The following is a 14,709-nucleotide window of genomic DNA, read 5'->3' on the forward strand; positions in this document are numbered from 1 at the left end:
AGTCACACCATTATATTTTAAAGTACAACAGATCTCGACAAAATTCCTGATATGCATGTCGGGGTCTTCAGTCGCAGCACCTCCAAAGGAAACAGAATTCTGCACCATCTGAATAGTGCCCGGCTTGATTTTAAAAGTGTTAGCCTGAATAGCCGGATGAAGGATGCTTGACTGAATGTCATCAATTTTAGGCCGAGAAAAGTCCATAAGAGCTGGATCTGCCGGAACTATACGATCACCCATGATTATTGGTTCTTTCTGCTCACTCTCTTTATCCGAATCTTCAAAATCTATCTTCTATGGAATTTCAAGAACTGAGTTTGTCTCCTCAGCCGTATCTAAAGTCCTCTTGCGAGTACGAGAACGTGTTTGCATAAATGCTCGCTAAAGTACCTGAAACACAACCGGAAACAAGAAGTAACACGTCTTAATCAATGAGTCCTAATGACCACTGATGGTAAGTACATAAACTAAACAAATACGCCGAGTCCCCGGCAGCGGCGCCAAAAACTTGTTAGGCACAAAACACGCACTAATAATTCACGCAAGTATACGCGTTTGCAAGTAATATAGAATAATTTCTAGTTCGTTCCCACAGAGACTCAGACTAATTATGTTCAATTAACACTTACTCACCAATGTATGATTACTTCTCAATGTCAAGATAATAACACTTAGATTTGATTAACTAATTATTAACTATAATTAACTACAAGAATTAAACACTTAATTGACACTTGAATTACAATATTAAACACACATGAGATCATAACTTCATTACTACTTCCTTCAATAGTTATTGTTATTACCCTTAGCATGTAACGATGATGATATTAATCGAACAACACACAACTGATAAAAGCCAACTTTCGTTGTACCAATACCATTCTACCAAACATCCACAATTAAGATAGAAGTTGAATAGGCATCAATTATGTTGAGACCCTATATGTCTACACAATTTGACAACATAACGATTTAAGCACAAGTTATTATTTATGATTACACAGGGCAAGTAAACCGGTTAGCGTTACCCACTAATCATACATAAACACACATGAACCTATGGTAGCATGGCAAGTTCTAAACCTCAAGATCCTCGCTTCACAAGAGATTAACAGACTATCTTATATGTTCGCGACACACATAAGATGAATAAGCGCAACCTATGCTAGATATCATACAATCATCACACACTAGGGTATTAAACATCTAACTAAAGAAATCCATAGTAAATCTGTTATGACCCCGTGATCACGATTAGCCCATGATAGAACTCATCGTCACAATGGGTTCATATGAAAACATGATATAACACACAATATAAACTAATAAAAATACTTATTAAAACCAGAGTACGTCACAAGAGTAATAAGGTTCAAAGTAAAGAAAACTAGCATACACTGATACAACGAATAAAAGAATCACAAGAAAACGTATGCTTCCTCTTCTGCGTTGCGATGTGCTAAAACGGTCTTCTTCTTCTCTCCTCGCTCCTTGCTTGATAACTTCTCCTGTGAAACATCTCTGAGAACTACTTATATAGAAGTCCACAAGAACCAGCCATCTCAGAAGTCCATCAGAATAAGGATTATAAAAATCAGAATTAAATTTTCGCCCCTGAGCGGCCGCCCAGCATTCCTGAGCGGGCGCCCAGCATCCTAAGCGGCCGCCCAGCTTTCCTGAGCGGGCGCCCAGCAGGTTGCTGGAAAATTCCTTATTCTGCTCCCGATTTCTGCTGCGTTCTGCTCCTAACTTCCCACATCCAATGCCAAGCACTCCCCTAGGCTTATTTCTAATGAAATCTCCCCACAAACGCAAGTTATACCCTGAAATGCACAAACACTAGAAAAATGCATCAAATACACAAAATGCCTGATTTTAAGACATCAATTCAAGCCATTATAAGACATTCTAAGTGGTATAAAATGCCACTTATCAACAGTCAAGAAACAGAAGATGAAGATTCCTCAAATTCTGATGGATCATGTGTGCAAGATGGTTCAAGTCTTTGATGATACTGATGCTGAAGATGAAACAGTTGAAACTCTGAAGAGAAAGAGGATGACATAAGAATCTAAGATAACCTCTGACATAGCTTAAGTCATTCAGAGTGAAGAAGTTCATAACTTAATAAATCCTGAAGATATTTCAGAACAGCAAGTTACAGATGAAACTGCAAATCCTGACCAATTCATCAAGACATCAACCTCTGACACTGCTCAAGTTGACATAGACAGCTTAACATTAGAAGACAAGAAGAAGCTGCTATGGAACAAGTCTATTCCAGTTCATCCTAAGACAATTCAGATGTTGAATCAACTTGCAGCATTTGGGGTAAGAGCCAAGCAATCTAGAGACACTTCTGGATTAGGTTCTGACAGGGAGAAATTCTAGACTGGGATAGAAGTTGATATTAGAGATCCATTCACATTGACTGACAAGCCATATGAAGAGATCACACAGAAGCACCTTGACAAAGTGTTTTCTGCTCAAGTAGTGATGGATACTCATGATGATTATGAAGAAAAAGAGAAATTGATCTTATTTCTGATTGATGGCAGAACTTATAGATTATCTGAATCTGATGTGCTGAAGAAATCTTTCAAAGAGCTCCAATATATTCATTATCTAATGAAGGTAAATTCTGATGTTACCAGAAAATGGTCAGAATATATTTTGAAGACAATTAGAGATTTACTCACAATTTCTGGTGCAAGAATGACAGAGTATACTTCAATGATGACTGAGGATGATGGAAGAGAAATTCCTATGAGGAAGAATTCTGTTAAGGTAGAAGTAATTATGAAAGGAAGATGCTTATGCTATAATGAAGATTCTACACATCCAAGGGTAATTAGACTGGGAGATGGACTTGAAAGAAATCCAATTTATGCACTCAGAGCTGCCATATATCAGATTGGTGATACTGAAGATGAAGAACTGTAGCAAGTCAAAGCTCAGTTACTTGAAGTTAAAAGAAATGCAAAGACCAAGCTGGTATTAGACTTTGTAAGGAATCATTATGAATTCAGGCTGACTCAGTGAATTTGGTAAAAGCTGCATGGACTGTAAGTTGTATTTAGTTGTACATATAAACTCTCGTTGCATTTGTACTTCAATGTTTTTGACATCATCAAATCTATAACTTGTATATTTTTATAATTTACAAGTTGGAGGAGATTGTTGGATATATATGCAACATCATGTCTAATATGATTTGTTTAGTTTCAGAACTTACTATCAGAACTTAACTGGAAATCAGAACTTACTGAAGACAGGAAGTTATCAGAACTTAAGCCATCAGGACTTACATCAGAACTTAAGTGCGGATACACTTCAGGGATGAAAATCGGCTGATTTACAGGAGAGGATCTGATTAAACAAAAGAAGATATGCTTTGAGAGTTGTACAGCTAAAGGACTACAGTAGTTAATCTCTGATTGATGTATTTTAGGAAACAGAACATATCATATCAATTAGGAGATATCTTGTAAATATGTAGTATATAAACATAGATTAGGGTTTACACTATAGGTGTTATCATTTACGAGAATATTATTCATTGTAACCCTAGCAGCTCTTAGTGATAACATACATCACTGAGAGAGTAGATTAAACCTACTATAACAGAGTTTGATATATTGAATAAACTTGTTTTTTGTTACATACTTGTGTTTATAATCGAATTGATTGTAGATACAATATTCAATCCCTTTCTATAGTATCATTAAGGCCTAACAACAGGATTATTTTCTTTTCCCATAATGTATAGTTAGATCTATCAAAGGTAGGGATCTTGATACTTCTAAGCTTCTGTATATTCATTCTTCCAAGATCTTTAATCTGTTTGTTTACAGACTTTGCTCTAATGCCACTTGTTAGGTAATGAATACAACACGGGGGTAAATGTGTTTTAGGCTATTTTTAAGCTTTTTAAACTATTTTGGATATGGTGAACAAGGCAGTCTAACTGGTAGAGATATAATGTTTAAACAGAATTAATAAACATACACATAAACACAGTATCTTCAAAACTCACTTAATTTTATATTAAAATCAAGTATATCTTGCTACAAATTTCTAGTTTCTTTGTTGATAAAGAACTCAGCTTCTTTCTTGAGAGAGTTACAAGAAATTCTAGATCTATTTGATACAACTAAAAACAAAGGACCAGTGTTTACTTTATAGATTAGTAAATACAGGTTTACACAACATATACTTTAAGTTATCTAAAGCTTTCCATTTCTGGCTTAGAGTAACTTTGTAAATCGTGCATGTCTGTGACTTTCCTTTGTCAGTTAATCTTGGCCTTTGAACTTGTACTCTTCAAGCTGCTTTTGTAGACTTTTCAAATCGGTGATTGATTTGTTTGTTGATTGACAATCTTGGATCTTTAACTGGTCCGCATTTTGTACTTGAGCTTCATATCGAGATCTCCAGTTTGTTAAATAGAGAACTGACATCTCGATAAGTATAATGGCTTATCCAGATCTCTTAGTTCTCGACAAGTGTCTTGACTTTTAGAGGTCTCTGAGTTCTCGAATGTGAACTTGACTTATCGAGGTATCCAAATCTCTGCATGTAGAATTGACTTGTCGATATCTCTGAGATCTCTATAGGCATTTTGACTTGACGATATCTCTGAGATCTCTAATAAGAGAATTGAATTGTCGATATCTCCAATCTTCATATCTTTATTTGGCTTGTCGATATCTCTGAGTTCTCGAATACAGGAATGACTTGTCGATATCTCCAATCTCCATATCCTCATTTGGCTTATCGATATCTCTGAGTTCTCGAATGCATGAATGACTTGTCGATATCTCTAATCTCCATATCCTTATTTGGCTTATCGATATCTCTGAGACTTCTCGATAAGTCATTAATATAGTTCTTAATAAGAACTATATGACTTGATCTGTGACTTGTATATATCTTGACTTAGAATATTCTACCCAAAACTGATTTATTCAACTCCAAGCTTTTTCATAATTTCTCTGAGGCATGATCTTCTTGATCTTCTTCCAGAGTTTATTCTTAGGCTTGAGACTGTTTACAGAAAAATACTCCACTATAATCTTTGATATTTTTACAGACTCAAGTAATACAATACAAAATACAAATTTAGATTATCATACAACTAATTCTTAGGGCTGTCTATTTTACTTAGTCTTGTTATAGTACAGTCATGTCTTGTACAACAAATCTCTTTATCATTTGGACTAGTTCCTAGAGAATTAAATGAAAATGCAAATAGTTTGGAAAAACAAGGATTGGATCAATTAGAATTGATGATGTTCTGGGTTGACAACTCTCACAAAGGGCCTTACTGGTTGGGCTGCAGTGGTTTTGGATGGATATCAATCTGATATGCTACTATAGTTACTGGGCCCGTATATACATACGTTGGGTATGAGAATAACTCAATATAACATATATTTTGAATATGTTATGACCCTTCGGTTCTCGGGTTTACAATTACTTCACTTCGTTTCCCAAGAAGAAGCTTAAAATTTTGGATATATACACTTGTATATCCTCCAAGTTGTCCTATTCTTTTCCTCTCTCATCTTAACTATTATCAAGATGGTCTTTTTTCCTGCTTGGGTCTAGGATGGATAATGCATAAATTGTCCATAATGAGCATTTTGTAAAGATCAACATTCACTTCATCATGTCACAACTTCATTTTCCTAATAAAAACACAAATGGGGTTGGGGTTATCATTCGGGATTTTGATGGAGATAACTTAGGGGCTTGGATGGGGTCGATGAAAGATAATGGGGAAATTGAGGCTATCTTATCAGGTGTGTAGACGGCTTTAGTAGACTGTACAAAGATGGCTAGATTCAAGCTAAGTATTGAGACAACGAATGGAGATTTTAACGATCTTATAAGGCGACATGAGAATCAAGTAGATCCTCAGGACTTGGTAGAGGTAATGACGCAGTTGCTTTCCTTGTATGCAAATACCTTCGTCGAATCGTTAACTCAGTGGTGAAATGCTCTTATCCCTATTTTGAAAATTGGCACTGCTGAATATCTTGCCATCTATGGTATGAGTCATCTAAACTCATTCAGTAAATCTCCTGGGATGTTTGGAGATCTTGAAACATATCTGAACAGGGACATGGGGAGGTTCATCCCGTTTGAGATAGAATGTAATGTCGTCCAAACCCGGGATATAAGTCTGGGAGTTACTAGCTAATGACCAAATATGTACAACCTATATAATAATTAAATATATATATATATGTATATATGTATATATATAACCCCATTATCACTATCCAGGATCTTTTTAGGTTGAAGTATGAAAACAAGAACCACAATCTACTTTTATTATAATCCAATTTAAATTCTCACACAAAACTCTCTTTATTATAATCCATTGTCTAACGATTTTTAACTACATCTTTTCTTTATTCAAACACACTTATTAACTATCTACACTATACCTACTCAGGCAACTCAAAGCTTTCTTCATGGATCGGAATCAACACCTTTGGTATGAGAGGGTCCCGCAGCTTGACTCGTTTCTTTACCAGTCGAGTCCTGATAGGTTTTATTTTCCTTCTTAACTGAAAATAATAAGGTGAATAACTACAAAAAGGGGGTGAGCCATAAGTTGCTCAACAAGTCCTTACTATATAAGCAATGTTATAATAAGCTAAATGAACCGGTAATTTGGTTATATCTCAAGAGATATAACCTAGTGAGAAAAGAACGAAGGCCAATATCGGCGACTATCAATGAACTAAACTGGACACAAGTTCGCACCTATATCCTGCTGATCAGCCAGGATATAGTGCAGATCAATACCTCAATGTATAGATCCGTTCGGGTACCCAGGCTCTACGGCCCATCACAAGGATCCGGTTAATTTACGGTCCTTAGGATCAAGTGTATACCTAATCCCAATCGTCACCATCCAGTCCATCGGTGAGCAACCAGAACAATCGGTATGCTTTGATATATCCCAACATCAAAATATACCAAGATCTATGTATATATATGTATAACTATTGGAGTATGAATAGAGGATCCAACGAATTAGGAGAAATCAGGAATCAAAACGAAATATGAATAAAGGAATAATAATTGTGTAACAGTGTTCGTGAACAGGTATTATAAGTGAGCAATTGCGGTAAGAATCTGAAATAATTCACTATTATGAATTTAGAATAGGGGAAAAACTTGCCTTTCACGCGATAACTCCAAGTGTATCACCTTTCTCTTTCACCAGCTTGATCTGCCTTGTTGGCTTTGCTTCTATCAAAGAAATAGACTTATTTAGTCATCTCGCACTTCAATCGCATCTCAAACGACTTCAGATAGCCCTTATCGTCTACCCATCCGTGTATTATGGACTCGTATAATAATTATTAGCAATTAAGACTCGATTAACCATATAATTCACATAGCACATAAGTCACATAGTCATTATAGGTTAAATATAATTTTTAGAATCGAAATTGACTCGATATTCGCTTAACTGAACAATATCTGGCACGTTTACTATTTTTCGGGATTTATTGGACTTATATTTATACGTAATAAGGATTATAAGTAAATAAATATCGAAAGTCGACTTGCTTCTAAAAGAAATTAGGAGTTTAAACTATTTTTAACGAAAACAAATTATTTTTCTGAGTCGAAGGGCTTCCGTTTCGCTTAAAACGGATAAACGGTTCAATTATTATTCAATAATAAGAATAAATCAATTTATTATTCATTATAAATGATTATTCCTAATTATTGAACCCTAAAACATTTTTAAATAATTATTTGGGAAAAATTAGAATTAAAAATGATTTTTCCATAATTTTTTGAATTGAATTGAATTTATTATGATTTATTGAAAATAATTTGTGTAATTACCAAAATAATTAATCATTTTTAAATAAATAATAAATATTAAAGAAATAAGTAATTCTGATTTTTAGAAAATATTTCATAATTATTTATAATATAGATCCATTAATTAAATAATTAATTAACCAATTTATAAAATAAATAAAAACTGATTGTATAATTAATAAAAAATAAAAATAAAAATAATTTCCAGAAACATTTGTCAAAAATCAATCTCTGACAAAAACGGATCAAAACCGGGTTCAGGAAACGGGTCAAATTCGGGTCATGAAGAACATAACCGGAAAATTCCCAGAATCCGGCGACCGGCCAGGATTCTGGTGACCCGATTTCAGGCCAAACGTAACCGTTAGGTTCGTTTTTAAGCTGGTTTCAGTTCTAAATCATCCTGGCAATCTAACTCTGGCCATAACATCTCAGAATAACCCTCAGATCAATTTTTCCGATCAAACCGACTTCATCTCCGGCGAAACATCGAATTTCTTCTTTTGTACATGAAACTTTGATTTTAATAGCTCAAATCAAAACTTGATCAACACAGAATTAAAGCCATAACATCCTATATACCTCAGCTTTCTCAAAATCAAAAACGATTAGTTGACAATTAAGTATAAACCCTATAAATCGAATTCATCTATTCAGGTATCGTTTATTCAATTAAATACCATGAATCAGTTGTAAACATAACAAGGAAGCTATATCAATCATCAAATCATCCTAATAACCCTAAAATCAAAAAGACCCAATTCGAACATAAACCCTAGAAATCGAAAATCAAAAATAACAAATTAAAACATGAAATTAATAGCATAAATAGAAAGAACAAAACAAAACCTTTGATTTGAGTACTTGAATCACTCGATTTGGTGCAGAAATCAGCTTGAAATCACGGTTTGATTCTTCAACCCGAATTCAAAGATCCAACCCGAATTTCGGAGAATTATCTGATTTTTCAGATTTTTAATTATTAATTATAAATAATTAAATAGAAATTAGGCTATTTATAGTAATTAAAAAAATACTACTAATTAAAATTAAGACCCTAATTATATATTATTTAAAATTAATTGGCCCCTAATTTTATAATTTTTAAATATTTAATATATACAATATATAGGCCAAAAATTCCCAAAAATTGTAAATAATTAAAAATGCAAAGAAATGGTATATTTGAAAGTCCTATAATTTTATAAAAATAAAAATGTGATTTTTGTGGGGGGGGGGGGGTTTAACATCCAATGGGGCAAGAAAAGTCATTTTTCGCAAAACGAGAAAATTTATAAAATACCTAAATTTTCAGAATATCGCGATGGTACAAGCCGTTCTAAGAAAAATAAGGCCAATTATTTTATTCGAAATATCAGCTATTAAAACATAGTTCGGGTCGTATAACTTTTGATACGAAGGCTTTTATTACAAAATAAAATATCCGATAATTACCCGAAAAATATCCTGACAATACGGAATACATATAACACGTAGCAGTTAGGGTTTTATAGCTAGTTACACATAAATGACATAATAAATCACATAATTTATCTTTATTTACGATATACTACAAGCATAACTTCCCAGTCCTTACATCCGTCCCCCTTAATAAGATTTTGTCCTCAGAATCTCGCTAAAAAAATAACTGCGGTTACTTTTCTAATATTTCACTCTCAAGTTCCCAGGTTGACTCTTCGGCCATAGGACTTCTCCACAAAACTCGTACTAACGGTGCAGACTTATTCCTCAATACTCTTTCCTGCCACTCTAGAATTCTTATTGGTTGCTCTACATAAGACAAGTCAGGTTGAATCTCTATTGGCTCATATTCTATTACATGTCTAGAATCAGGATTATATCTCTTAAGCATCGACACATGGAACACATTATGGATATGATGCATGTGAGGCGGTAAGGCCAATTCGTAAGCAACTTTCCCAACTTTCTTCAAAATTTCAAATGGACCAACATATCGTGGCTTCAATTTACCCTTATTTCCAAATCTGGTCAATCCTTTCCATGGTGATACCTTGAGTAATACATGCTCTCCTTCTTGGTAGTCCATATATTTCCTGGCTTGATCTGCATATTCACGTTGTCGATTCTGCGCTACTTCGAGTCGCTTTCGGATAAGTTCGATATTTTCCTTGGTCTGCTGAATCAGTTCTGGGCCTAAAATTTTGCGTTCGCTAACTTTATCCCAATATACAGGTGATCTGCATTTTCTTTCATATAAAGCTTCACAAGGTGGCATTCCAATGCTTGCGTGATAGTTGTTGTTGTACGAAAATTCTACTAGCGGTAAATGCTCATCTCAACTATCTTCAAAATCATTTGCGCAGACGCGTAACATATCTTCAATCATTTAGATAGTCCTTTCATTATTTCCGTCGGGTTTACGGATGATAGGCGGTACTCATCTTTAGTTTGGTACCAAAACATTCTTGAAATTGTCGCCAGAATCTTGAATTAAAACATTGATCTCGATCAGACACAATCGATAAAGGAACTCCATGTCGCATTACAATTTCTTTGAGATATAGATGTACTAACTTGTCAAGCAAAAATCTTTCATTGATTGGAAGAAAATGTGTTGAATTGTTTAGTATGTCGATAATCACCCAAATTACGTCATGATTTTCTTTGGTTCTTGAAAGTCCTACCACGAAATCCATTGCTAAATGTTCCCATTTCCATTCTGGGATATCTAGTGGTTGTAGTAATCCTCTTGGACGTTGGTGTTCTGCTTTGACTCGTTGACATGTGTAGCATTTGCTTACCCATTATGCTATTTCTTTCTTCATATTTGGCCACCAAAAGTTTTCTTTCAGATCTCGATACATTTTTGTATTTCCGGGATATATGGAATATCTTGAGTTATGAGTGTTTCGTAGGATTTTTTCCTCCAATTCTGGTACATTAGGTATCCAGATTCTTGATGAAAATCGGAGAATTCCTTTATCATGTAATTTCTTCTCTAATTAATTTGTCGTCCTCTTGACTCATCACCTCTTCTTGGCATCTTCGAATTTTTTCCAACAGTTCTGGTTGGAAAGTCATTGCATATATAACTTTAGTGGATTCATCTGGAATACGAACCTCAATTTCCAACTTCTCGAATTCTCTAACTAATTCTTCTGAAGAAGTTAATATATTTAATCTCTTTTTCCGGCTTAATACATCTACCACGACATTTGCTTTTCCTGGATGATAGCTGATTGTAACATCATAGTCCTTGATTAGCTCTAGGCATCGCCGTTGTCTCATGTTAAGTTCTTTCTGCGTAAAGATATACTTTAAAATCTTATGATCCCTGTAAATTTCACATTTCTCACCGTACAAATAATGTCTCCAAAGTTTCAGTGCGAACACGATTGCTACTAGTTCCAGATCATGCGTGGGATATTTTTATTCATGAGGTTTTAGTTGTCTAGAAGCATATGCAATTGCATTACCGTGCTGCATCAACACGCATCCTAGTCCTCGATATGAAGCATCGATGTAGATGATAAAATCTCCTTACTCATCTGGTAGCACAAGTACTGGTACAGTCACTAATCGATTCTTCAATTCTTGAAAACTTTCTTTACATTTTCCATCTCATACAAACTTTTCATTCTTTCGAGTTAATTTGGTTAGTGGCGTAGCTATTTTTGCAAAGTCTTTGACGAATCTTCTGTAATAACCAGCAAAACCCAAGAAACTTTTAACGTCTATCAGTGTCTTTGGTCTTTCCCAATTCAATACCGATTCAATATTTGCTGGATCAACTTTAATTCTTTCCATGCTAATGATATAGCCCAGATATTGTACTTCTTTTAACCATAATTCGCATTCGAGAACTTCGGATAAAGCTATTTCTTTCTTAGGATTTCCAAAGCAATTCTCAAATGTTCGGCATGTTCTTCTTCAGTCTTCGAGTAAATCAAGATGTCATCAATAAATATAATCACAAATTTATTCAAGTACCTCTTGAATACCCTGTTCATCAAATCCATGAACGCTACTGGTGCGTTAGTCAGACCAAATGCCATTACGAGAAATTCATAATATCCATATCTGGTACGAAAAGCAGTTTTAAGAATATCTTCAGCCTTGATCTTCAATTGATGGTATCCCGACCTCAAGTCTATCTTGGAAAACCATGCGGCTCATTTCAGTTGATCAAACAAATCGTCGATCCGTGGCAAAGGATATTTAATCTTAATAGTCAGCTTATTTAGCTCCCGATAATCGATACATAGTCGCATGCTGCCATCTTTCTTCTTCACAAACAATACCGGTGCACCCCATGGGGACACACTGGGTCTTATAATTTCTTTATCCAGAATATCTTGTAATTGCGTTAATAATTCTTTCATTTCAACTGGTGTCATCTGTTACGGAGCCTTCGAAACTGATTCTGTACCTTGTGCTAAATCGATAGTAAACTCAATTTCTCGGTCCGGCGGTAATCCTAGAAGTTCATCTGGAAAAATGTCAGAAAATTCACATACAACTGGAATTTCTTTTATCCTTGGACATTCTTTCTCAGTATCCAATACATAAGATAGATAAAATTTACATCCATGTCGTAACAATCATTTAGTCTGCATCATTGTCAGATATTTATTTCCCTGTTTCTCGCCCCTAAACATTACCGTTGCATTTTTCATAGTTCGGAGTTTCACTTTCTTATTCGCACAATCGATCTGAGTATTATGACAAACTAGCCAATCCATCCCTAAAATAACATCAAACTCTCCTAACTTGAAAAGAATAAAGTCGACAGAGAAATGATGCCCGGCTATATCGATATCACACTCAGTACATACTTGATCTACAGGAACTTGGTCGTCATTCGCTAATTTTATAATTAACGTCTCGCCTAATCGTTGGACTTCGCAACATATTTTTTATCAATAAATTCTTCATAAATAAAAGATCTTGTAGCTTCAGAATCAATCAATACTTTTGCATCTATTGAATTCACAGAAAGCATACATGCAATCACACTAGGACTCTGCACAGCTTCCTTCATTATCATATTAAAAGTTCTCGCTCCGGGCTGGGTATGCTGTGGTGATGGAGGTAATGCCAATACTTTCGGAACACTAGCGGCCATAGCTGGTCCTCTGCAATCCCTAGCAACATGCTCTTTTCTTCCACATTGAAAATAGGTAAATTCTGTTCTTCCCGTTGGACATTCATTGGAGTAATGCCCTTTCTGCTTCCACTTGAAGCATGTCACATTTTCCTTGTTGCAAATACCCATATGTTTCTGACCACAAGTTTTGCAGTATGTCAATGGGGGTCTGATGATTCCATGCTGGTTGGGAGCTTAGAAATGATTACCTGCTCTCTGGTTGCCTTGTCCTGTCCTTTTAAAATTCATATTTTTCCAAGCTTGAAATCCTGACTTCCTGTTAGAACGGTTCTGAAAATTTCCTTGCCTCTTTTCCTTTTGGGACATTACACTTTTCTCTTCAATAATCATGGCTTCTGAACCACGACGGTATAAGTCATCAATTCAAAAACTGCCACTCGGCTGTGAATCCATGGTTGTAATCCCTGTTGGAATCTCTTAGCTCGTTTCTCTTCAGTATCAACTTGCTCTGGAACAAACCTAGCCAATTTAGTAAACTCGGCTTCGTATTCAGTTACTGACATATTCCCTTGCTTTAGTTCCAAGAACTTGATTTCCATATGGTCCTTCATATAGCGAGGAAAACACTTCTCCAGAAATAATTTCATAAATCGATCCCAAGTCACAATATCTTCACCCTCTAAAGCTTTCTTTGATTCCCACCAATAATTTGCTTCTCCTTTCAGGAAATAGCTAGCAAAATCAGTATTCTGGTCCTCTCCAACTTTCACAAGCGCAAATGCTTTCTCCATTTCTTTTAACCAAGCCTTGGCTTTTTATAGAATCCGTTGTACCCTCAAATTCTGGAGGCTTAACTGACCGAAACTTCTTAAAAGTAACAACAGGCACAACTGGTGGTATCTGAGGTTCAGGACGAGATGGCTGTTGTAACATCTGTTGTTGAATTTGTTGTTGCTATTGATGCATCTGCTACTGCATCATTACCATCTGTTGTTGCATCAGATGGAACATTTGGTTCATGGTATCACTAGTCTGTCCCTCGGAGTTGCTGTTGGAGGTTTTAGTTCTGGTATTTCTTTTTGGTGCCATTTTTCTGATAATAAAAATAAATAATTCTTTTTAATGATTTATTACACAGTTGATAATAAATAAAGAAATAATTTGTCTGGTATTAAAACAGGAAATTTAAACAATGGCTGATGAAAAGAAAACAATTTGACTAACATTAAAACAAGAAGTTTAAATTATCAAAATTTAAACAATCAGTTGAAATGATTTTTAAAGTTTAGAATGATAATGATGGTACATTGTTTTAAATTAAACAAAATTTAAAATATGGAAAACTGTAAAAACAATAAAATAAATGTAAATACTGTAAAGACTAGAATTTAAATAAATAAAAAGAAAGGTTGAAAAAGTTTATTTTATATATATGACATCAGCCTCAGGTGTAAGTTCTTGGTACAAAAGGTCTACGTCAGATATGTCATGGCTACTACTGATACACATCAAAACTAGATATTACACACATACATATCTAATCACAATATACTATGCTCCATCTATCTACATATATCACATATAATACAACAACTAGTCTTCTGCTGTTAGTCATCAAAACCCTGGCGGAATGCGCCTCAACTCATCACGGAGAATCTCAATAACCGACTGTGCCCGATGGGTAGCTCTGTGATGCTCTGCATAAGAATGTGGCCCATCATGTATCAAAGCATCTAACTCAAGGGTATCACTATACA

General features: G+C 34.9%; 1 protein-coding gene across 1 annotated transcript; it reads right to left on the minus strand.

Annotated features, from left to right (window-relative positions):
* Window positions 1–12,446: 12,446 nt before the first annotated feature.
* LOC141673845 (uncharacterized) lies at window positions 12,447–13,120 on the minus strand. Its single transcript, XM_074480576.1, has 2 exons — window positions 12,850–13,120; window positions 12,447–12,745 (listed from the first exon to the last, which is right to left on the minus strand). Exons 1-2 carry the CDS (start codon window positions 13,118–13,120, stop codon window positions 12,447–12,449), a joined length of 570 nt encoding a protein of 189 aa, XP_074336677.1.
* Window positions 13,121–14,709: the final 1,589 nt, after the last annotated feature.

The sequence above is a fragment of the Apium graveolens genome, chromosome 7 (genome assembly GCF_009905375.1).
Source record: "Apium graveolens cultivar Ventura chromosome 7, ASM990537v1, whole genome shotgun sequence".
NCBI lineage: Eukaryota > Viridiplantae > Streptophyta > Magnoliopsida > Apiales > Apiaceae > Apium > Apium graveolens.

Excerpts from the sequence above, each read along its gene's own strand:
- LOC141673845 (XM_074480576.1), bottom strand. The coding sequence starts at position 13,120 with ATGGGTATTTGCAACAAGGAAAATGTGACATGCTTCAAGTGGAAGCAG. Across the intron at positions 12,746-12,849 it reads GAGTCCTAGTGTGATTGCAT|TCCAACGATTAGGCGAGACG; the intron begins GTATGCTTTCTG and ends TATGTTGCGAAG.